This window comes from Crocodylus siamensis, chromosome 1, assembly GCF_052110815.1.
Source record: "Crocodylus siamensis isolate JL-2025a chromosome 1, ASM5211081v1, whole genome shotgun sequence".
NCBI classification, from domain to species: Eukaryota; Metazoa; Chordata; order Crocodylia; family Crocodylidae; genus Crocodylus; species Crocodylus siamensis.
In genome coordinates, this window is record NC_143395.1 from 57,172,469 (window position 1) to 57,197,279 (window position 24,811).

The 24,811-nt window shown below is 45.3% G+C and overlaps 1 protein-coding gene across 3 annotated transcripts in view; it reads right to left on the minus strand.

The window, feature by feature from the left end:
- Positions 1-19,762, minus strand: part of ASRGL1 (asparaginase and isoaspartyl peptidase 1) — a 36,865-nt gene extending 17,103 nt beyond the window's left edge. The window contains exons 1-3 of one of the 3 annotated variants that reach the window (XM_090034733.1): positions 19,553-19,762; positions 15,642-15,839; positions 3,520-3,662 (exon numbers count right to left, since the gene is read on the minus strand). In XM_090034733.1, coding sequence (XP_089890859.1) covers positions 3,520-3,662; positions 15,642-15,828 — 330 coding nt within the window. In that variant the 5' untranslated portion in view covers positions 15,829-15,839; positions 19,553-19,762. Of the gene's footprint in view, positions 1-3,519; positions 3,663-15,641; positions 15,868-18,129; positions 18,270-19,552 lie in introns of those variants that run through there. The other 2 variants (XM_090034738.1, XM_090034730.1) reach the window with 2 other exon arrangements.
- Between the last annotated feature and the right edge of the window lie 5,049 nt (positions 19,763-24,811).

Below are 24,811 nucleotides of genomic sequence, written 5' to 3' on the forward strand. Positions count from 1 at the left end.
GTTTCTTTAAGCAATACTGCCCCACTCTGCCTTCATTATTAAACCACCAGCCAGCTGCTATCCAACACCTCAGAGTTATAGAAGGAAGGCAGACCTGTTTGTCTTTGTATCTGTGTATTTAAGAAACCCACTCCATTACATCGACTCCATCTTTCAGTTAGTATAAGACAAACAGGCAACAAAAACCTCATTTTATTTATTTAAAAGTGAACAGAAATTCTCTCAAGTCAAGTTTATTGGAATGCCCGAATTCACCTTAAGACACTCAAACTGAAGAATTATTTCATGCTTAGAAAACGTATTATACACAGCAGCTCTCCCTCCCCCATCAGGTTTTCTTATTACACACTATTCGTGTGATGCCTTTATGTCCTTACATTACATTCTGAAGCCAAGAAACTTTGTCATCATGTGAAATCACCACAATGGCTCATTCCTTTGAGCTAGTTGTTACTAGGACTGCATGAAAGGTTCTCTTTTTTTCTTCAATATGTAGCACCTTGGTAAGAGACTAATTATGTGTTGATATCCAACAGCAGGTAACATTCAGATGAGACACTGCTGGATATTAAAATAAAATAATAATAATATTGGGTATTCCCTGACCCAGTGGAGTTCACACACTATACAAAATCACTGAAAATTATCATGTCTACCTTCTAAATAGAGTTCTTAATTTTAGCTAATTTAGGGAACAGAATAATTCAGGCATTGGAATGTATATGCATGTCCAGCCTTCACTGGATCTTTAAGCCTGTCTGAATTTTTTTTTCTTCCCTCTGCTTTGAAAGCCTAGGAGATATTTCCCATTTCCTTCCTCCACACATAAGAACCAGCCATACATCAGTGTTCTATTTCTGTCCATTACAAATAGAAATAATTTAACAGGAACTGCTTTCTAAAGGACTTCTTGGCTCAGTACATTAATGTACTAAGGTCTTCACCTCTAGAGACTTAAGTTGCCTTCCTGTAAGCCATAAGTGAGTTATTCTGGTACTCTTATTTTCATCCAAAATGTGGAAACCACTATGGCATTTGGCAAAGTTTAGCCCAAAAGACAGAAAACTGATACCCATGTGTGCTGTAAGGAGCCAAAAGTATAGTTTTGGCCAGCAGATGGAGCCCAAAAACAGAAGTGAAATAGAGATAATCATAAGCTGCTGTTTTATTATTAAGCCTGCATTTGTTAAATTTAATGGATTTAGGCACCCAACTTCTATTGAAATTCCTTTGAAAATCCTGCCCCCCCCATTCATTTCTTATGCATTTCAAGACACATCCTAGTTCATACAAAGAAAAAATGTATATACATAAATAATATCAGACTCCCTTGGAAAAAGCAGCTAAAATTCTTATCTTCTATGAATAGAGTCCAATTAAAACAGTGTGTGTGATCTTAGAGTAGGTAGATTAGTGCACAATTAGACAAGTTAAATTCACCTTGAGATGCTATCCCACTAAGGTTCTCTGTTTAGTGAAGCTGTGCAGGATGGGTATTGTGAACAGAGCAGCCATACTAATAGCCTCTGAATCATCCTTGTACCACAGAGATGAGGTCTGCAAGGTATAGAAATGTGCTCATAGCCCAAAATTTCTGCTTAGAAAAAAGGCAACAGTTAGTCTTCTGCTCAGATTGAAACAGTGACCAGCAGAGGGTGAGAGGTTGAGAATGCAAGGCACAGCTCTGCCACGTACCCAAAGTTTTCCATGTGAAGCTTGGTTAGGAGAGAACTGGACATAGAGGAACAGATTTCACCAGGAAATGAAAGAGCACATTTCTGCATGTCATTACAGTTAAAGTGTTAAAATGTTCCATCTCGTCTACCCTGCTTTTGCCAGGGCTATTATGAGCATTTGTTGCATTAAAAAAAAAGTAAATAAAAATAAAAATAAGAATGAACCTTGAGTAAATGCGCAAGCAAAGGATTCTCAATCCAAAATTGTTAGACTTGTTTTCTGAGTGAATTAAATTGATGATGATAAAAAAAAACAAACAAACAAAAAAAACCCCACACACGGATTTAAGAGCACAGCTTTGTGGAGATTCCTAACACGCATCTTTCTACTCAGAACCGGAGTGGGAGTTCTCATGCCTTTGGACCTTCACTTCTCTATATTTACAAAAACCCTTTCCAGACAAGCTTCTTGATCTTCTATAGTTTAAAGACATAAATTCCATAAATAAAAGCATTCTTTGTGAAGCACAAACAGAAAGAAATATTTTCTCTCTCGCTTACATCACCTTCAAAGCAGTTAAGATTTTACATTATCATGAAAAATATATCCATTTATCTAGGTGAGCAAATTTTTACTACTTTTCAGCCACTGTAGAGCTTCAGTAGTATTATAGAATCATAGAAAATTAGGGTCAGAAGGGACCTTAGGAAGTCATCTAGTCCAACCACCTGCTCAAAGCAGGACCTTCTTAACTAGATCATCCTAGCTAAGACTTTGTCTAGACACGTCTTAAAAATCTCCAAGAATGGAGATCCCACAACCCCTCTGGATAACCTGTTCCAGTGCTTTACTACCCTCCTAGTGAGAAAGTTTTTCCTAATATCTAACCTAAACTTCCCTGGCTGCAACTTAAGACCATACTTCTTGTTCTGTTATTTGCCATCACTAAGAACAGTCCATCTCCATCCTCTTTGAAACCACCTTTGAGATAGTTGAAGGCTGCTATTAAATCCCCTCTCAGTCTTGTCTTCTCTAGACTAAATAATCCCAGTCCCCTAAGCCTCTCCTCAGAAGTCATGTGCCACATGTATTATCAACAGTGTAAGTTATAGTTTAGACAGGATGCAAGCTCCTTCATTCATTGTATTATACAACTCTAATTGTGTACAATGATACACTCCATACTAAAACTTGCCCAACAGCAGCCATATCATTGTTAAAAAAAACAGGAAAAATTACTGATGTAAATGCACAGAAAGGGACATGTTAATGAACTGACTTGTAGCAGGTGTATGTTATTTCCATGTTGTTTGTATGAAGTACAAAATCATGGCACTAGCCCTTCCAAGACAATCATCTAATTTAAGAATTTCTGACATACATAGAAGTGGAAAAGGCAATCGAGGACAATCCATTAAACCATGTAATACAGTCACTATTCAACTTCAGGGTTGTCTCCTACAATACTTTCTCTAGTATGTTGTCCAGACTTTTTCCTGCAGAGGCAAGCAGGAGATTTGAGAGAAACAGTATTTACAAAATATGTTGTTAATAGTCAAGCCTTAAGTATTAGCTACGGGAAAACTGAAAAGTACAGACTAAGAAAAATACCAGTTTGGGAGAACCTTTTAAAATTCTGCAAAAACAACAGCACATCAAAAAAATGGAAAAACCTTTAAAAATAAAACAAAACCCAAAGCTTAGCGGTCATGCCCAGTCTTCAACACTACTACTGATTTCTTTATACATTCCAATTTAAAATACTACACAAACACCATAATCAGTGAGGTGCATGGGATGAAGTCCTAAGGGAGCTCTTATTCAAGTGAACTTTCAGCATACCTTTTCCATGACAAGACGAGCAAGCTTTATGGGGTTAGCAATACATTTAACAGCAGACACTGCTCCTGAGGCTAGATTTTTTCCATCCATGATAATAGCATCCATTTCTACTTCACCCTTTTGATTTAAAACAGATCCACAGCCTAAAAACCAAAAGGAAAGGGGAAAAAAAGAAAGGAAAATGAAACATACTGACTCAGTTTTAGTAGATTTTATTAGGCAAACTTGTTTTCAGGTTTGTATTTTGTTTTGCTTTAACTTACAACATCCTAAATACCAAAAATTGGCAAGAATATTGGGCTCCTATACATGTGCAGGGAGGCTGCTCTGATGTGCTGTAACTACAAAGCACTGGAGCAGACTTGATTAGTCGAGTATACTGGAGCATGGCAATCACCAGCGTCATGTGCATCAGTGTCCCCATGCTGAAAAATGGCAGCAAGGACCTTTAAACTAAAGCTCATTTGAAGAGCTGTAGTTCAAAGTGCCCCGCCAATATTTGTCAGCACAGGGACACTGATACACGTGACACTGGCTGCTTTAATTAGGATGGGTCTTGGAGCTGCACTAATTAAAATACCCCCTCTCACCTATGCCTCCCAGAGCACATCTATAAAATGCCCACTGGTTGTAAACATGTAACCAAATAAATGATCCAAAATAGGAGTTGTGCATGAAACTGTACACACTTGCAGCTGGAAATACAGTTTCTTGCTTCTATAAAAGAAAAAGTATGGAAGAGAGAAAAATGCTCCTGTTCAAACAGAAGTCATTAACACAGTTGTATTAGGATAACATACGGAACATTACAGCCCTGACACACACCATATTTATGACATGGTTAAGATATTAACTGCACAATAAACAGTAACCCTGCCACAAGTTAAAGCCAATTTAGGGTATGATAATATAGCCAAAGGCCACAAAAAAGTTCCACATATAAGATATAACATTTGTGGTTTGTTCTTATCACACCTTAAATTGAATGTGTGGCGTTTTAGGGAAGACCCATGATAGACAGATCCATCATGGGGTAGCCCCAGGGTCTGAGATACAGACACTCCTTACCCAAGCAGGACTGTGCTGGGGGCATCTTCGGGTCCTGGACCTAGCACCCCTGCTCAGTTCCCAAAAGCAGATGGGGGGTGCCAGCAGATGATGGGGTACAGTGAGCCTGACAACAGGGAGATCTCAGGCTCAATGCACCCTGGACCTTTAAAAGAGGACATGCAACTGAGAGCCTCAGCTGAACACTTTCTTTAAGTTCCCAGGGCATCCAGGGAAGCTGTTCCCTGTCTCCACATATAGCTTCAAACCAAATTAATAGCTTGTGTACCTGCTAAAGGGCATCCACATACAGCTTCAAACCAAATTAATAGCTTGTGTGCATGCTAAAGGGCAAAACATTGATCCTGATAACAGGGCCCCCATGTGATGGCAGTTGGCAATCAAACAACTGGGGTTTGAGGAACTTTATGCCCCATCCCCAAAATCATGTGACTTGCTATGCAAGATGTGCATTGCAGGTTGCACAGTGTTCCTTAAACCCCAATCACGCAATAGCCTTAACATTTGCCTGCAAACTCAGTTATTATGATCCAATATTTAACTACTGTAGGCATGAAGGCACCTATGCACATGCTCATCAGAGGTAGGGAAGGAGGGGTGATGTTTTAATCAGAGTGGCTCCCAGTCAGCCGTTCTAATTAAAATGCTGCAGCAGCATCATGTGTATTAAGCTCCCACACATTCAAAAATGGTCACAGGATGCTTTATCTAAACCTTATTCAATGAGGTTTACTTAAAGCGCCTCACATCCATTTTAAACCAAGTCTAATCCAATGCATTCTAATTAGAACGCAAAGGAGCACATGTATAGGCAACCAAAGGAATTCACCATCCAGTGCAAGGTGGCAAAGGCCTGAAGCAAGGCAGCAGCCCTAGATTTTGGGAGGGTGGACTTCAATGAGCTAAGGAGAATAGTCGGGGAAGCACTGAGGTCCCGGAGGTGAGGGGAGCCAGGTGTCCAAGAGGAGTGGTTGCTCCTTAAGGAGACGATCCTCCAAACCCAAAGGGAGATAACGCATACATGGATCAAAGGGGGCAGGAGGGCACAAAAGCCCCCATGGCTCACCAAAAGTATCTGGGAATGTCTTCTAGCTAAAAGGGAGGCATACACCCAATGGAAGGGAGGGGCCATCACCAGGGAGGATTATACTGCGGTTGCTCGGGGATGCAGGGGGGGCAGTCAAAAAGGCCAAGGCAGAGATGGAACTGGGACTTGCTTCCCAGATCAAGGACAACAAGAAGTCCTTTTTTAAATACATATGGGTATTAAAAAGAAGGTACCGGGTAACGTGGGACCCCTGCAAGACATGCTAGGAAATTTGGTCATCACACCAGACGACAAAGCTAACCTATTTAACGACTTCTTTGCCTCCATTTTCCTGAGCAGGACCGGATCAGCCCCCCCACCAGTCCCCCCTCAGGCCCCAGGGGAGGCACACCTAGGCCAAGGGTCAGGGAGGATCTAGTCAGGGAACTTCTGGAGGGACTGGATGTATTTAAATCAGTTGGTTCAGAATATCTCCACCCCAGAGGGCTGAGGGAATTAGCAGAGGTCATTGTGGGACCCCTGGCATGGCTTTACGAGCACTCGTGGTGCTCTGGTGTGGTGTCAGAGGACTGGAAGAGGTCCAGTGTGGTTCCCCTCTTCAAGAAAGGGAGGAAGGAGAACCCAGGGAACTATAGGCCAGTTAGTTTTACCTCGATCCTGCGTAAGCTTTTTGAGAGAATTATTCTAGCACATGTCCATGAGCACGCCAGCAAGGGAGATTATGCTTAGGGGCAACCAACATGGGTTCATTAGAGGCAGGTCCTGTCAGACCAACCTGGTGGCCTTCTACGACCAGGTCACCAAATCCTTAGATGCAGGGGTCGCAGTGGACATAGTCTTCCTGGACTTCAGAAGGCCTTTGACACTGTCTCTCACCCCAGTCTCATTAAGAAACTGGCGGACTGTGGTGTTGATACCTACACAGTCAAACGGGTTGCCAACTGGCTGGAGGGCTGCACCCAGAGAGTGCTGGTGGATGGGTCATTTTTGATCTGGAGGGATGTGGACAGTGGGGTTCCCCAGGGCTCGGGCCTTGGGCCTGCACCGTTGAACATCTTCATCAGTGACTTGGACGAAGGGGTAAAAATTACCCTATTCAAATTTGCTGATGACACTTAGTTGTAGGTGGATGTGGGCATGTTAGAAGGAATAGGCTACAATCAGACCTAGACAGTTTACAGGGGTGGGCGGACGAGAATAGGATAGGATTCAACACCGACAAGTGCAAGGTGATGCACCTGGGGAGGAAGAACCAGCACCGTGACCAGCACATCACGACAAGAGACATGCTGGGATGGGACGGGCTCCACCTTTCCCCTAAAGGTAAGTGTGTGTTCTCTTCTAGGTTAGTGGACCTCCTCCGGCAGGCCTTAAACTAGGCTCATCGGGGGAAGGGGAAGATGAGGGTAGAGGAAACATCAGATTGCCAGACCAAACAGCACCCACAACTACAGCCCAGCCCAGACCAACAAGCAAAGTGAATAAACAGGTAAGAGATAGAGGCCAGAGTAATGTTGGGACTAGGCGGTCAGTACACACACCCACAGGAGGCCTCAAATGCCTCTACACAAACGCTCGTAGTATGGGTAACAAGCAGGAGGAACTCACCCTCCTGCTGGATGACACCAGCCCGGACATAGTGGGGATTACAGAAACGTGGTGGGATGCAACACACGATTGTGTGGTGAATGTCAAGGGCTATAGGCTGTACAGGAGGGACAGGATAGGAAAGAGAGGTGGGGGCGTGGCGCTCTATATTAAGGAGGAATACACATCCTCGTCAATTAGCAAGGAGTCAGGGGAGAGGCACTCTGAAGTGCTTTGGGTTAGAGTACAAGGCAGTGGAGGGGAAAGAGACTTAATGGTGGGAGTCTACTATAAACCTCCCAACCAGGGAGAAGAGCTTGACCAGGAATTCTTGGGTCAGCTCACAGAGGTAGTGAAGGCTAAGGATGTGGTAGTCACGGGGGACCTGAACTTCCCAGACATCTGCTGGGAAGAGCAGTCAGCCAGGTCTGAACGCTCACGTAGGTTCTTGGCCAGAGTGCAGGACCTCCATCTAACCCAGGAGGTGCACAGCCCCACCAGGGGAGATGCCTTGTTGGACCTAGTGCTGGCCACGGGTGATGACCTGGTGAGGGGGCTGCGGGTGCTCGACCACCTGGGCGACAACGATCATCGCCTGCTGGAATTCACCATCCAGTGCAAGGTGGCAAAGGCATGCAGTAAGGCAGCGGCCCTAGATTTTAGGAGGGCAAACTTCAATGAGCTAAGGAGGATAGTTGGAGAAGCGCTGAGGTCCTGGAGGGGAGGGCAGCCAGGTGTCCAAGGAGAGTGGTCACTCCTTAAGGAGACAATTCTCCAAGCCCAAAGGAAGGTAATCCCAACGAGGATCAAAGGGAGCAGGAGAGCACACAAGCCTCCGTGGCTCACCAAAAGCATCCGGGAATGTCTCCTTGCTAAAAAGGAGGCTTACACCCCATGGAAAGAAGGGGTCATCACCAGGGAGGGCTATTCCGTAGTTGCTTGGGGATGTAGGGGGGTAGTTAGGAAGGCCAAGGCAGAGATGGAACTGGGGCTAGCTTCCCAGATTAAGGACAATAAGAAGTCCTTTTTTAAATACGTAGGGGGTACAAAGAAGGTCCTGGGTAATGTGGGGCCCTTGCAGGACGCATTGGGAAATTTGGTCGTCACACCGGACGGCAAAGCTAACATGTTTAATGATTTCTTTGCCTCTGTCTTCCTAAGTAGGGACCAGAATAGCCACCTCCATGCTGGGCCCCCCTCGGGCCCTGGGGGAGGCACACCTGGGCCACGGGTTAGCGAGGATTTAGTTAGGGAGCTTTTGGAGGGGTTGGACGTATTCAGGTCAACCGGTACGGATGATCTCCACCGTAGAGTTCTAAAGGAACTGGCCGAGGTCATTGCAAGTCCCCTGGCACAACTTTACGAGCACTCGTGGTGCTCTGGTGAGGTACCAGAGGACTGGAAGAGGGCCAACATGGTTCCCATCTTCAAAAAAGGCAGGAAGGAAGACCCGGGAAACTATAGGTCGGTTAGTCTTACTTCGATCCTGGGCAAGCTGTTTGAGAAAATTATGCTGGCAAACATCCAGGAGGGGCCAGCAGGGGACTGCATGCTTAGGGACAACCAACATGGGTTCATCAGTGGCAGATCCTGTCAGACCAACCTGGTGGCCTTTTACGATCAGATCACCTGATCATTAGATGTAGGGGTAGCAGTGGATATAGTCTTCCGGAAGGCCTTCGACACTGTCTCTCACCCCGTTCTCATTAAGAAACTGGGGGGCTGTGGTGTAGACACCCACACAATCAAATGGGTCGCCAACTGGCTGGTGGGCTGCACCCAGAGGGTGGTAGTGGATGGGTCCTCCTCAACCTGGAAGGACGTGGGCAGTGGGGTTCCGCAGGGTCCTCGGGCCCGCACTGTTCAACATCTTCATCAGTGATTTGGACGAGGGGGTAAAAAGCACCCTGTTCAAATTTGCTGATGACACTAAGATGTGGGGGGACGTGGGCACATTGGAAGGATGCAACAGGCTACAGTTAGACCTAGACAGGTTACAAGTGTGGGCGGATGAGAATAGGATGGGTTTCAACACAGACAAGTGCAAGGTGATGCACCTTGGGAGGAACAACCTGCACCATACCTACAGGTTAGGGAACTCCCCTCTTGTCAGTGCAGAGGCGGAAAAGGATCTGGGAGTCATCATTGACTCCAAGATGAACATGGGCCGGCAGCGTGGAGAGGCAGTCAAGAAGGCCAACCGCACCTTGGCATGCATCCACAGATGCATCTTAAGCAGGTCCAAGGAGGTGATCCTTCCCCTCTATGCGGCACTGGTCAGGCTGCAGTTGGAGTAATGCATCCAGTTCTGGGCACCACACTTCAAGAGGGATGTTGACAGCATGGAGGTGGTCCACAGGACGGCCACTCACATGATCGGGGGGCAAGGCAGGCAGGCCCCATGAGAGACTACGGGACCTGACACTGTTCAGCCTCCAAAAGAGAAGGCTGAGGGAGGATCTTGTGGCCTGTTATAAACTAGTCAGGGGGGATCAGCAGGCATTGGGGGAGTCACTGTTCCCGCAAGCACCGCCAGGAGCGACCAGGAATAATGGTCGCAAGCTGGCAGAGGGTAGATTCAGATTAAACGTCAGGAGGCGCTACTTCACAGTCAGGGCGGCTAGGATCTGGAACCAACTTCCAAGTGAAGTGGTGCTCGCTCCTACCCTGGGGGTCTTTAAGACGAAACTTGACAATCACCTTGCTGGGGTCGTTTGACCCCATTACTCTTTCCTGCCATGGCAGGGGTCAGACTTGATGATTTGCTCAGGTCCCTTCCAAACCTACTAACTATGAAACTATGAAAGGTATGAAGGGGAGTGATAAGACTGTTTTTATTCAGTGTCACCCTTTATCTCCACTTTTTCTCCACTCTTAAAATGCTGCAAAATCCACCAAATTACAGACTAAACTCACAAAATGAGGAGTTATGAGTTTAGCTTTGCTATCTCAGATTAGCTCATGCAAGATTTTAAAATCTATTGTGCCATGGCACCAAACCCAACACAGGTAGAAAGTCATCAATATATAAATCCATTTTCTATTCTGTAGTGTAGTCATAACCCCAAGTCCTGTGAAATAGTCAGTCAGAAAGAGAGACATACAGACTTGAAAAGCAAACAGTGACCTCCTGTGAGCATCGCAGCAGTTAAACGAACATCTTTTTGTAACTATCTGTGTAAACTCTATGGCAAAGCCTTCCTTGAACTAATGATCAGATTGCATTGTGTGATATACCAGGCAATAATAATGAAAATAGCTCCTAATAGCTTGGATATTGCATTGTGAGGGATAGATAAGGTATACCTGATCACCATCTAAAGCAATACAAAAGTTCTGGGAACAGTGAAGAAACAAAACATGCAACTCATCTTAAAAAAAAAAAATCAAACCCCAGTAGAAGCAAACAAAGTTATCTGGTTTTCACTTTAGCTTTGCTAAAATTGTGGAAGATAAGTTATTTTAAAAGTAATATTTACAGGAGGCTAGAAACTGGCATTTGTTATCCCACTGAAGCCAAAGTAATAAATATGAGTACATAAATACTCTTAAATTAACATTTAGGAATCTAAGGCAAAGTGTGCCAATTTACAAAGCCTTGAGCATCAGCAGAAGTCACTTAAGCAGCACAGGACTGTAATGGCTTCTGGATTAGCAAATCCTCTCCTTTGCAATTGCTGGCAAGCAATTACTAATCTCTGTATTGAAACTAGTCAGGTTGTACCTATGCCCTTCATCCTTCTTGAAAGGCTGGTCTAAAACTTCATTCCTCTGTTAGGAATTTCCATCTTAAATTTATAATCATGGCCAGTTAATAGCTGTTTATTCTTGTGCAAACACTATTTGTTTGAGAACATCTCTTTTCCCTACCAGGTATCCTCTTTGCCTCTTCAGTATGTCAATATCTTACTCTCTTGGTCTGTTTTGCTAGCTTAACAAAAGCAAGCTCTCTGACACCATAAACATGTGATAAACCTATCATGCCTGGCAGCAGTGCCCTCAAGCTTGCTACCCTGTTTCAGGCAAGCACCCTTAAACTGGAGAAAGTGCAGCAGCATCTAGACAGACTAACACACATCAACTCTGAAAGAAGAGTCAGAGAAAAGTTAGCTATCTTTGTTGGCTGAGATAAGGAGAGGTTGCCACCTCTGTGGCAGTTAGCATTGTTAGCTAGCCTAGCCTTCGTGCTTGGTGACTACAAGGAACACAACCCTGGTACAACCAGGATTTATTCTTCCTGTCTGCATGGTGTTGTTACTGGGCTAATTAGCATGGTGGTCTGACAAGACCAGTTAGCCCAGCAACACCACCATGCAGACAGGAAGAGTAAATCCTGGTTGCACCAGGGTTGTGTTCCTTGTAGTCACCAAGCACGAAGGCTAGGCTAGCTAACAATGCTAACTGCCACAGAGGTGGCAACCTCTCCTTATCTCAGCCAACAAAGATAGCTAACTTTTCTCTGACTCTTCTTTCAGAGTTGATGTCTCTGGAATTCACTACACCTCCTGAGCTCCTACAAGAACAGGGAGACTTTCACTTACTTAACACTGATCTATAAAGCACAACTAAACCATGTTATCTGAAAAGGGACCTGGACTACTTGGTATTCCCCCAACATGTCTTCCCCATCCCTCTTCTCTGCCTGCTAGTAATTCTCATGTTTTTCCATCCAACCTAACAATAACACTGTCTTTTCTTTTATGGAGATGGTGGGTTTTAAAACAGTCATTGCCATCAGGCACTTCTTAACATAGGTTTCAGCTCAGTTTCTCCTGTTCTCACTGAGAACAGTTGTGTTTAATGAGTATTAAAACATGTGTGACTGTATATGTAAGTGATTACAAAATCTGCCATGTTCATCAGGACAGCCAAAATTGGGCTGCATAGCTATTTCAGCTAGGCCTTAGGCCTACAACCTACAATCTTGTTAAAAGTCAGTCATTTCTGTATGAAGTAAATTATAAAATAGGGCACCAAATTCTAATTAAAGCAAATTAGAGTGAACATTCATGAACAAAAGATTCATGCCTAAAATATCCCAATTTATTCATTTAGAGCAGAAGAAAGATGATCTCTAGATTCAAACCATGAAAAGGAAATTATATGCATGCCCTGAAATTTGTTTTGTTAGTTAAACGTCAAAATTGACAACGACAATCTTTTTGGCACAGGATACGTTGAAGTCCTAACAGCCATTTCCAATGGTTTGGTAAATTTGAAAGAACAGCTGCTGTGGTCATTAACTCAAAAGAAGCAACAGTTTATGGTTACAATAAAAATGGTGTAAGACAGAGTTCAGTCCACTGAAGCTAACAGCTACACTGATGTTCCAGAAAAAAACCCATTACCAATAGATTCCTAAGCACGTGCTATAGCAGGTGTGGGCAAAATATGACCCACAAGCTGGATCCGGCCCAACAACAGGTTCAATTCAGCCTGGGTCTGGCCTGAATGCAGCTGGCCAGCAGCCTTGGCTGCTGTGTGGTGGCAGGCAGGCAGAAATGCTTCTGCCCAGCGTCAGCCCTTGATGTGGTGGCACCAGTTGTGGACCTGCATGGGACTTCCACTGCAGTGGGTAGGTGGCATCATCAGCTATGGATGCCACCGGCAAGTTCAAGAGCCTGGACAAAGAACCTGCTGGCAACATCCAGAGCTGACACCTCTTAATGCACTGCAAGCTCCTGCCTGGAGCCCCAACCTGAAACCTGCCAGCAGCATCAGCTATGGACCCAGGCAGGAGCGTCTCCTGCACTGGGTAGGCAGGAGCGTCTCCTGCACTGGGTAGGCAGGAGCGTCTCCTGCACTGGGTAGGCAGGAGCGTCTCCTGCACTGGGTAGGCAGGAGCGTCTCCTGCACTGGGTAGGCAGGAGCGTCTCCTGCACTGGGTAGGCAGGAGCGTCTCCTGCACTGGGTAGGCAGGAGCGTCTCCTGCACTGGGTAGGCAGGAGCGTCTCCATCCTTCCCTCCAGAACCCAGCTGAAGCTGCAGTTTGCCAGAAGCCCCAATGCTCAGCTGTGCACCCAGGCAGGAGCTTCTGCAGCACTGAGTATGCATCAGCATCAGCTGTAACACTGCCAGCAAGTTCCATATTGGGGCTCTGGAACCTGCTAGCTGCATCCACACCTGACGCTGCCACCTGCCTGATGCAGCAGAAGCTCCTGCCTGGATCCATCACTGAGTGTTGGGGTTCCTGTTGAACTACAGCTTTAGCTGGGGTCTAGGGGGAGAGAGGGAGAGAGAGAGTGTGACAGCAAGAGGACAGAGACTGAGGGAGAGAAAAGAGTGAAAGCAAGAGGAGAGAGAGATTCATGCAGCTATTAACAGGTCCCCAAAACTCATTAAGTGTACCTCCAGCCCAAATAATTGCCCACCCCTCTCCATAGTTTTACTGCATTTCAGAGTTGGCTAATACCACAATATATTCTTAAATTGCTCTACCACAAAGGTCATGGGCTATATGCTCTAGCACTGCATTCTAGAAAGTAAGTCTGAGTTTCCTAACTTCTGTTCTGAAGAAAATTAAGCAATTTGAAAGTGCTTGTTACTGACTGTATGAAACTGATTTTTACCAAACTGAAATGAAGGCAAAGGTTATGCAAATATCCCCAGAGGAAAAGGCGGGTGAATATTTTTCCTGACAAAAATACTTTTCTACTCTTTTCAGTTTAGTTTTTCTCCATTCCAGGTGAACGCTAGAACAGGGTTCTCAGAAAAATCACAAGTTACAAAATAAAGGGATATGGAAATCTTGTGGTCAGCACAGAAGGCCATTTCAACTTATGTTCTTCTGACCAGTGACATCAGCCAAGTCATTAAGTCTGCACCCCCCAAAAAAGAAATACCTCATAAAGTAGTACCTACATGCATTATTAAAGCAGTACCTATATTTGTGTGCCCATGAGTAAAGATCAGTTACAGAAGGAACCGAACTTCCAAAAGACTCCTTTGTCTGCACAAAGATTACACATCTGAACAAGTTTCTGCTCTGCAACTCTGCTGTTGATTTGTAATGTTGTACACAAAAATTCCTCAAGCCACTCATCTCACACTCTTAGGCTCAAACTTAAGAAGTTATACTAGAACTGCCTACATGTAAGCAACTGGACGCTGAAGAGCATGCAGAGATCTGAGAAGCATTAAAAATGTGCCCAAATCAAAGTTCAGCTACCAATATGCTAATACAAGCAAAAGAAATCTCTGAAGGCTGGGAAGATACAGAAACTGCTCTTGTGGAAAGGCAAGAAAAGTACAAATTAAATTAAAGAACACAAATCCAGGGCTAGTTAAACAACAGCCCCAATGCAGATGCAATGTTGACATACCTACTCATTTAGCAAAATGGAACCAGAATCATGGGAAAGACGAATCACTAGAAGTTCCAGTCAAGTCAGTCACAAGTCTATACCATTTTAACTAGGGGTGGACCGATAGAGATTTTGGGGGCTCAGAGGGGGCAACGGCAGGGCTGCAGCCACTCCAAAATTTGCCTTAGCCCCTCCCCCATAGCCCCCCTGCCTGCCCCAAGTGCCCTAAACATACTTTGAAAAAAGGAATGTTAATTTCACTCAGTCTGAATAAGATGTGTTAATGAGCAGTGGAAAAAAATGGGCTGGGTAGTAAGAGGGAAAATATCAGAAAGTACCATTCTTAGCAATCACTGCATTTGAAGAACTCATGAATCACCTACTATAGAGGAGGCCAACCTGTTTTGGCAGGAGCACTACAAATTAGCCCCACACCCTCCCTGAGTGGATTCTTTCCCTTACCTGATCTACTCCCTCCCCAGTCTGATGCTCTGATTTCTGCTCCCTGCTCTATGTACCATGTGCCACACATAAAGGCTGCCTGTGCCACTTATGGCATCAGTGCTGCAGGTTTGCCCCCCCGATCTACTGCACAGGGCAGCATCAATAGTCTGGGGAGAAAAAAAAATTGCTCAAACACTAGATATATGCCAAGCATCATTAAAAGACTAAGGCCCAAATTTCACCCATAATTATATTCAGATGAATTAAATGGGAATATAAAGCTTGTGCATGAATGTATAATTAATTCCTCAAGGCATAGGTGTCTTATTAAGTGTACAGTGCAAGAAAGGAAGAACATCTGCAGAATACCACTGCTGCAATACTGGAACAATGATGTAAATTAAAAAGAAAGAAACAAGATTAAGTCAGAAGGGAAAAAACAAACTCTTTTTGCTATGTGAATATACATGTGACTACAGTACATACCAGGCTTTTCTCTTGTGGAAGAAATAAAGTGTATTATGATGCCAAAATCCACCCCTTTAACCCAGTGCAGTCTTCATTTCCCTACTGCATCACACTGAAAAAGTGTATGCCATGAATAGACAAGGCAAAATATGTGAGCTACAATATAGACAAACTGTGATAACAGTTATGCGGTAAAAAATTACCTGCATTAAAATGTGGATCATCTTCCATTAATGTTACTGCTTGTTCAACTGCATCTAAGGCACTGCCTCCTTGTTTAAGGATACTGTAGCCTTTGAGTGCTGCTCTGATAACGCCAGAACGACTTCCATCTTCTCGTTCTTTAAAGATGCGGCCAGCTCCACCGTGCACCACAATGACAGGCTTCATACTGCCAAATCCTTTCCAATTATAGAGGCACAAACACATTACTCAGAACTAACATTCTAAAACAACATATAAAGCAAAAAGTTTTAGCAAACACTCCCTTGTTCAGGATCCAAACCCAAAGCTAAAGTCAGCTAAGGCACTCAGTCTGGCATGCCCTAACTCCTCAACCAATGATGGGAGCAAGGAGGTTTCATTTCAAAACATGGTATAAAATCCAACCTATTTACTCAAGCACTTTGTAGGGAGAATAGAATCACAGAATCATAGAATCAATGAGTCGGAAGGGACCTAGACAGATCTAGTCCGACCCCCTGCCATGGGCAGGAAGGAGCACTGGGGGTGGCAGGGGTCTTAAGACCCCAGTCAGGTGCCTATCCAGTCTCCTCTTTAAGATCTCCAGGGAAGGTGAGAGCACCACCTCTGTGGGAAGCCTATTCCAGGCTCTGGCCACCCTTACCATGAAGTAGCTTTTGCTAATATCTAACCTAAACCTAACCTCCCTCAGCTTGTGGCCATTGTTCCTAGTGACTCCAAGGGGGCTCTGGTGAACAGACTTTCCCCGAGTCCCTGCTGCTGGCCTCTGATAAGGTTGTAGGCAGCCACAAGATCCCCCCTCAGTCTCTTCTTGTGGAGACTGAAGAGATTCAGGTCCCTCAGCCTCTCCTCATAGGGCTGGCCACGGAGGCCCTCAACCATACGACTGGCCCTCCTCTGGACCCTCTCCAGGTTCTCCACGTTCCTCTTGAAGTGCAGCGCCCAGAACTGGACACAATACTCCAGCTGTGGCCTGACCAGCACCGCATAGAGGGGGATGAAAACCTCTCTGGACCTATTAGTGATGCCCCTGTTGATGCAGGACAGGGTGTGGTTGGCTCGGCCTATTGCTTCATCACATTGGCAACTCATATTCATCCTGGAGTCAATCCTGATTCCAAGATCCCTCTCTGCCTCTGTGCTGCCGAGAGGGTCAGCCCCTAATCTATAACCATAATGCTGGTTCCCTCTTCCCAGGTGCAGCACTCTGTACTTGTCCTTGCTGAACCGCATCCTGTTCAGATCCGCCCACTTCTCTAACCTATCCAGGTCTGCCTGGATGCGGTCCCTGCCTGCCGGTGTATTCACTGTATCCCACAGCTTGGTGTCATCAGCGAACTTGAACAGGGTGCTCTCCACACCCTTGTCCAAGTCGCTAATAGGTTGAGAAGGGAGGGTTTAAAGGTCCATGGAAATTTGGGAACTGTAAAACTTCATGAAGGGAGAGAAAGATTTATTTGGAAAAAATACATTTGGCTTAAGAAAGCTCATGCATCTCATAATTAGTTAGTCTGTAAGGTGCAACACAGACTTTCTTCCTGACTTAAGACTAACACAGCTTCCTTTCTGTGCCTGGAGATAGTATTGTAGGCACACTACACACATGGAAGAAATAAGAGCTAGATAAACTAAAATTACATAGTAGAGGAAAAACAGGAAAATCTATCCTGGGAAAAATAAGATCATATTTTAATCTGTAAACTCTCTGTTTTGCATTGTAATTGTGCATTTAACAAGTATATAAAACCCAAAACAGCAGGTAGAAACTGCTTGAATCATACGTTTAGGTGACAGTAAAATAAATGAGGTCATGACAATGCAATGCCTAAAATGGATTTGTTGCAAGCTGTGCTCTTCCCCTCATTTAAAACTAAATTCTCCCAGCTGGATTTACTTCTGCAACCCCCAGTCACTGCAATGACATGAAGTGATTGCAGGGTTGTTTTTTTAAGCCAATATGAACTTTCTGATAAGCTTTAAAAATAAACAATTAAATATATACAAATATTGAAGTCTCACATGCCCATCTCTCTACTTATTTTAAGTAAGTGAGCCATGGCAAGAAATGCAGAAATTAAAAAGCTGGATTCAAATCCTGCTGGCCTTTCCTCATGTCAGGGAAGTAGTCGTATTTATGCAAATATACCGATTAAAACTGAAAGCAATTAAACACTACTGACATGGATTGGAGAAAAGCAGAGCTGGAAGGGATCTCACACCCTCATCTAGTTTCACCCCACACTCAAGCCAGGATTATCTCCAATTAAGCCATCCTAGCCAGGTGTCTGTCCAAACTGCTGTTGAAAGTTTCCAGGGATGGAGATTCCACCTCTCTAGGCAGTCTGTTCCACTGCTTGACCATGCTCATGGTCAGAAAGTTCATTCTAATCTCCAACCCAAATTTCCTCTGCTACAGCGAGGCCACTACTCCTAGTCCTGTCCCCTGTGGCCAGAGAAATACCCATCTCCATCTTTTCCTTAACCTACCTTTTGGTGTTGTTAAGATGCTATCAAATTTCCCCTCCGTTGTCTCTTCTCCAGGCTAAGCAGCCCTAGCTCACTCAGCCTCTCTTTTTAAGTCATATTCCCCAGGTCTCCAATCAGTTTTGTTGCTCTAAGGGCCAGGCCAGATTTAGACTCTGCTTGCAATGTCAGCTGTTCTATTGCCTGGATTTCAAGCCTTTCGCCTCTTAATGGTAAGTGCAATCTTTGGACTCACTACAGAGTACAAGTTATTAACTGTTTAACTTTGACCATAGGCAAAGGGCTGCATAACTGATTTGCTTGCTGGTTTGGAACAAACCTGTTCCCAAGCTCCTCTGTAGCAGAGAACAAATATGTTTCTGTCTTGTGGATCACATTTCCCTATCTCCACCATTCCTTGGGAACAGGGGTGCTAAAGACATGGCCCACAAAACTATATCATGAGCCAACAGATGTATTGCCATGCCTGTCACCAGGCCTTGCTTTTTTCAGATAGCCAGCAGCAGCTTCTGCCTGGCCCTGGGCTGAGTGCTTGACTCTGGCCCGTCCTGCAGTACCCGTTCTGGACCCACCCCAGCCACAATGAGCAGATGGGCAAAAGCTGCTGCTGGGCACCAGGAAAAAGTGGGAACAGGTGGCAGCAGCAGCCATGTCCCCCTCACTGCAGCCGCCCAGAACATGGCTCCACCCTGCTACCCCGCCAGGTGCAGGGGCCTGGGGCAGCAGCAATGGGGAGGAGCCGCAGGACAGCTCCTGTGGGAGTCTGGCTACCATACCTGGCATCAGGTCCCACTTTTTCCTAGTGCCCAGCGCAACAGCTTCTGCCTGGCTGCCACTGCTGTTCATCATGGCTGGGGCGGTGGGTCTGGAGCAGGTGCTGCAGGGATCCCAACCCCCTCTCAGGGCAGGCCAAGGCCAGGCGCTCAGCCCAGAGCTCAGGCCCTGCCTGTAGGGGCCTATGCCAGTCTCCACGGGGCCCGCGCCTGTGGCACAGCAGCTGGAAGGAGCCATGAAATGGCAGTGTGGGCACGCAGCCACGCTGTATCTGCCCGCCCGAGGGGGGCACCTCAGCAGTGACATGAGGGAGCAATAGTATCAAGCTGCAGCAAGGGCCGTTTCGGTGAAATCAGATAAAACGCTCCCGGGAGGAGGGCACTGAAGCGGGGGAACCGGCTGCCCAGAGAGGTGGTGCCATCTCCATCCTTGCCGGTAGACACAGCCTCGAGGGGAGGGGGCTACTCCTGCTCCGAGCAGCGGGTGCCTCGGGGGACCCCCCGAGCTCAGTGCGCGGGCCTGCCTCTCAGCTTCCAGCGGCGCCGGCCTGGCTCGCCTCCCCAGCCTTAGCTCGAGACCACGAGACAGCCCCACGCTCGGGCCCGGCCTGGCCAGACCTGCCCGCTTCCGCCCCACGCCCCGCGTTACTTACAGGGCCGCAGCGGCTCAGCTAGGCGCCGGAGGTGGAGCTGCCCCACGTGCCATGGCCTCTGCCCCGCCCCGCCGAGATGGCGGTCGCGGCCCCCGGCTGGGGGGTGGGGCGTGGTGCCGATGGAGTCTCACCGCAACTCCGCGCCGAAGCGGCGCGGTGGGACTCTTCGTGTAGAGGAAGCGGGCTCAGCCTCTTTGCCCCGTGAGTGGCGCGGGGCCCGTCCGCAGCCAGATGTGGGCCTGGGCCCCAGGCCCCGTGTCGCCTCAAGCGGGCTCTTTGAGCCAGGGTGGGTCCCAGGAGCCCTGTGCCGCCTCTACCTGGCCCCACATGCCAGGGGTTGGGGCTTTGGGGATCCTGTGCTCCCTCAGCCTGGCGCCGTGTGCTGGGGCCGAGCCCTGCGCGCTAGCCCTAGTGCCAGGGCACAGCCTGTGGGGCACCCCGGGGCCCTGCAGGTGGAGGGTTGTGGCTCTGTGACAAGCTGGCCGGGGCTAGATCTGGCCCACCTGGTCTAGACACATAGTGGTGTTAGTCTGAACTTAAGGAGTAGGCAGGGGCACCTTAAGGACTAACCAGTGTATGCATGTATCTGTAGCTATATGTATCAGATGCACATATCCTTCATCACAACATCTGATCAAGTTGGTGAAGGGAGCTTCAGCTCACAAAAACTTGTGCTACCTATAAACATGCGCACACACACTGGGGTTAGTCTACAAGGGGCAAATTTACCCTGCTTTCAGTTTTAGTCTAGCCAGGACCTATAGCGCTGTATAGTCGGGGTATCAAATGTACTGTCCCAAGCTGTGTTATCTGGCCCGTGGGGCTCCTGGAGGGGCTGGGAATTTGTGGAAGAAGTGAATAGGCATGGGGCCCACTACTGAAATCTGAGGTAAAGAGTGCTGCACTGGCAATGTGTGTCAGCTGGGGAAATAAACTACAGCCACATTAATCCTCATGGCTGCTGCTTGCTCCAGCACATCAGAAACTGGCCCATGAGGACCACCACAGTCTAGATCCAGGCTGATTGAATTTGATGCCCCAGCTACAGAGCTAAATGAAAGGCATCAGGTATCTCAACCATAGTTTCAGTGAGGCAGTGAAACACTATAGTCTCCCATATGCAGTATAATGTCAAATGTATGAGGCAAAGATATTTTTTGGTGGTCTCTCATCTGGGAAAGAAACTACCTCCCTGAGGAAGGGACATTTGTACTCAAAAGCTTGTTTAACAATTCTGCACTATGTAGTTGGTCCAATAAAACAGCTCACCAAAAAATCATTGCCCCTTGTATGTTTCCTGGGCTAACACTGCTAGAACACGCCAACCCTACTACAAACTTAAGTGAAACCGTTTGTTATGGATCAGTTCAACAAATCAAAATGAAAACTTCGATTCAGGAATATCACAATGTTTCCCTGAACTAAAAAATGCTGAAATAAAATGTTCTCTCTGAATCAAAATTTTAAGAACTTTATAACCCATTTTGGGTTTAATTATAAGAATGTCTTATTTTTATTTTCTTTTAGGCCTGTAGGCAAAACTTAATATACTTGAAAGTTGTTAGTTTAATAGTTTCATGCTTATTCAGAAAGAAACCACAGTAGGAGAAGGAAGGAGCAAGGCCAGGGTATGGTTGTCAGACTATGAAGGGATATGGGAAGGGTTGGTTCTTTCCTGGAAAAAAAATTAAGGGTGCTTTCCCCCATAATACACAATTTTATGTAGACTAAGTAAGTTCATTTGAATATTTACAAACAAATACTGTATTTACTTGATTCTAACATGGGGCAAAAGCTCATTTTAGAATTGAGTATGAGTGTGGTGGTAGGGCAGATAGCTGTTGTGGGTCAAGGCCACAGCTCCTGCTAAATGGAAGGCACAGCTCCTGCATTGCTTCTGCACCCTACCATCTCTCCCTACAGCCTCATCTCCCCATGTCTCCCCCCACAGCTTCTGTTCCCCTGTCTCATCCCCCTTCTCTCTCCCTCCACTTACCTTGCTGTGCACCGGCAGGCTCCATGCACACTGCAGCCTGGGGCACTAAGCACTACCCTGATCCAGCCCTGTATCAAGTGGTGTACAGCCCTCACAGCTGCTATCAGGAATGGGATGGGCCCATGCTCAGTCCCGGAGGCTAGAAGCAGGGTGGAGTCTGCCAATGTGAAGTAAAGATAAGGCATAAGGGAAGCAGGGAACAGACACTGGGGGGAGGGGCAGAAGGGGGAGCAGAGGCAAGGGTAAAAGCAGGGCTTGAGGCTGGGAGGGGGCAATTAGGGGGCAGGCAAAAGGATGGGATAAGCTACTTGGTCATCTCTGCCATTTCCTCACTTTAGCAGGGGGGATATGAATTAAAGATGACACTCAAAAATTAGATTTTATCTGTGGAAAATTGTAACAAATTTCTAAATTTTCTGTGTATAGTATCTAATTATTGGGGGGGGTCATCTTAGAGTAAATATAGTAATTTGTACATAAACTTTAGTTTAAAATAAGGATGATCTCCTATCTTCTAATTCAGTACATCTATTCCCAGGTTACAGAGTCCTGTAAGAAGGAGAGAAGTTGAGCTCCCTCTCACTCACTGTTTCAACATCTGTGGAGACTGAGATGAAATCAGGATTACCTGCCAAGAAAGGACAGGCTATGGCAGGGCTGTCCAATTTCTAAGCAGACAGGGGCCATGGGCCCTCTTGAATGCACCAATGGGGCTGCATGCTGATGGGCTGCAGTAGTGCAAGCCACAGGCCCCCTGGGCTACATGCCACATGCGTGTCCCAGCCTTAACCGCAGCTCCCCAGTCATAGGCTCCTCTGCTGTAATATACCACATTGCACCCTGGGGCAGGGTTAGGGAGTAGAGCCAGAGAAGGGAAGATAAGCATGAAGACCTCAGTTGCTGCTGCTACAGTTGTAGAGAGGGGTGAGGTATAAGCATAGGTGGGAGCCCAGAGGATACAAATTAACCCTAAGAGAGTTGCATGTAGCCCCAGGCCTCCGGTTGGATCACCGTGGCTTATATCACAATATTAAGGACTGTTCCACAAAATTCAGAGCAGGTGACTACTCTGGATGGGAACCTATAGGAACCACTTAACTTGTTTTATACATATATATCTCCCTAAGGGCCACAGGTTTTTTAATGGTGATCTAATGGACTTTTTCTCAGCTTTATGCCACAAATTACTTCTGCTATCAGGAATCACAGCTGTCTCTGATTTCCTTGTCACTCATAGTAAAGTTTGATTGGTACCTTTTGTCTTGCATTAAAAAAATTCTGCTCTAGGGCAGTGGTCTCCAAACTCTTTTGATCGCGCACCCCTACCAGTAAAAAGTTTTTGAGCACGCACCCCCAATATATGTATATTTATATAAATATAACTCTAAATTTATATAACCCTATATTTATATAAATATAAATAGAAGTTCTAATATTTTCTTCCCGCACCCCAGTGGATTGTCTTGTGCACCCCCTGGGGTGCGCGCACCCCAGTTTGGAGACCACTGCTCTAGGGGAAGCAAAAGTCAAAACAAGCAATGGGCCCACCCACTAATTTTTCTGTTGTGTACCATAGTGTTCCTTTGTCAGTCTGAGCAAATGTGAACTGTATTTAAGAATAGCATTAATAAGCATATTTGGACTGATCATTTTCAAGAGTTGAACAATAGTATATAAATTTAAACTTTATTTCAGGCAGTCTTGACTGAGATATGTGGAGACACTTTTAAGGAGTCACACTAGCTATGAGCTGGAGCAGTGCAGAATACAGTAATGCATACATCAGTGCATTCATTAACAGGGCAAGTGTTATATGTTTATTATTTTTGACAAGCTGCAAAGGATTTTTTTCATTTACTTTTCATTTTAGTGAATGAAAAATCCTTCACTAAAAGGAATCAAAACAAGCAAACAAAAAACCCCTTTCTCCTTTAGGTTTTCTAACTCTTTTAGGTTTTTAGACACAAATTCCCTCTCTTTGGGTCTAAAAACCAAAATTCTCAGAGTTTAAACAAACTTGTGGTTTGTCTGATGGTATTTATGCTTCATCATAGCTGTTTGGCTCATGCATCCCTTACCTTTCTTTTCTATGTTTTAGCTGGTTGAGGCTGGTTTTGTTGGAGGCCAACAGTTTTCATGCACTCCTGGTCACACAAGTGAGTCACTATGACAAACAGCGAAGAGCAGGACAAGAATTTCCAGCAGTATGCAGTTGCTCACTTTAGGTATGTTTTAATCCTGCATGTTATAATAGTTTAAAATGAATTAGTGCAGTAAATTGAAAGAGACTACACTGGATGGCTTTCCATTGTTACTGATCGGATTAGCAGAAACAGGGATTTAAATTTATATGCGAATCATGTAAGAGTACTACCCACTTTTTTAAACTGAGTATTGTCCTGATTTCTGAGGCCTTGTCTGTACAAGAGAATTGTACTGATTAGCTAAATTGGTTTAAAAACTTACTCAGTTAAATTGATACAACTCCACTGTGTGGACAACTTGAGCTAAATTGATAATCAAATACCCTTAACCTGAAATGAGTGTATCCGTGTGAGAAACTTGCATTGATTTAAACCAAAATAGATGCGCTGTTCTGCCAACACTGATATGAAATCATGCTAGTTCAGTTTCTGTGTGCAGACAAAACACTAAATCAGTTTTCTTAAGTTGGCATGACTTTTAAATCTAGGCAATGTCTGTACAGACAAGAAGAATTTGAGCTCCTGACACCGGTTATTTCCTTATTGTGACAGAAATACAGTAAGTAGACACAAAAATATAGGCTATCATTTACCTACTGTAATTTATTACAAGTGAGTATACTTTTCAACTGAAATATTGATGCAAAGCAAATTGAAGCTTATTGCTTTTGTATGCAGCTTTACTTTTGGAACTTATGTAGAACAGCTATGTGCAATTTTTCAGCCAGGTAGTATCGTCACCCTAGATATTGTTTACAGCTCAGTGACTGTCTTAACTTCTCTCCATGTACACTAGATTAATTTTATGAGGAGTCTTTCTAGTAATTGCCAACAGACAAAAAAAAGGTAATTGCTAAAGCCAAAAAAGCTCCAAATCAGCACCAGTCCATCTGGGTTTTCTAAGATTGTCAGAAGGGGGTCACTTAGAACCTCTAGGTTTGAGACAACAGATGTAGTAGATAGAAGTAAGTGTAAAAGCAGCCAAGTGTAAAATGTGTTACTTATATTGTCCAGCGTTGAACCATTAACCCATTCTCTTAGTTCATTGGGAAGCTACTG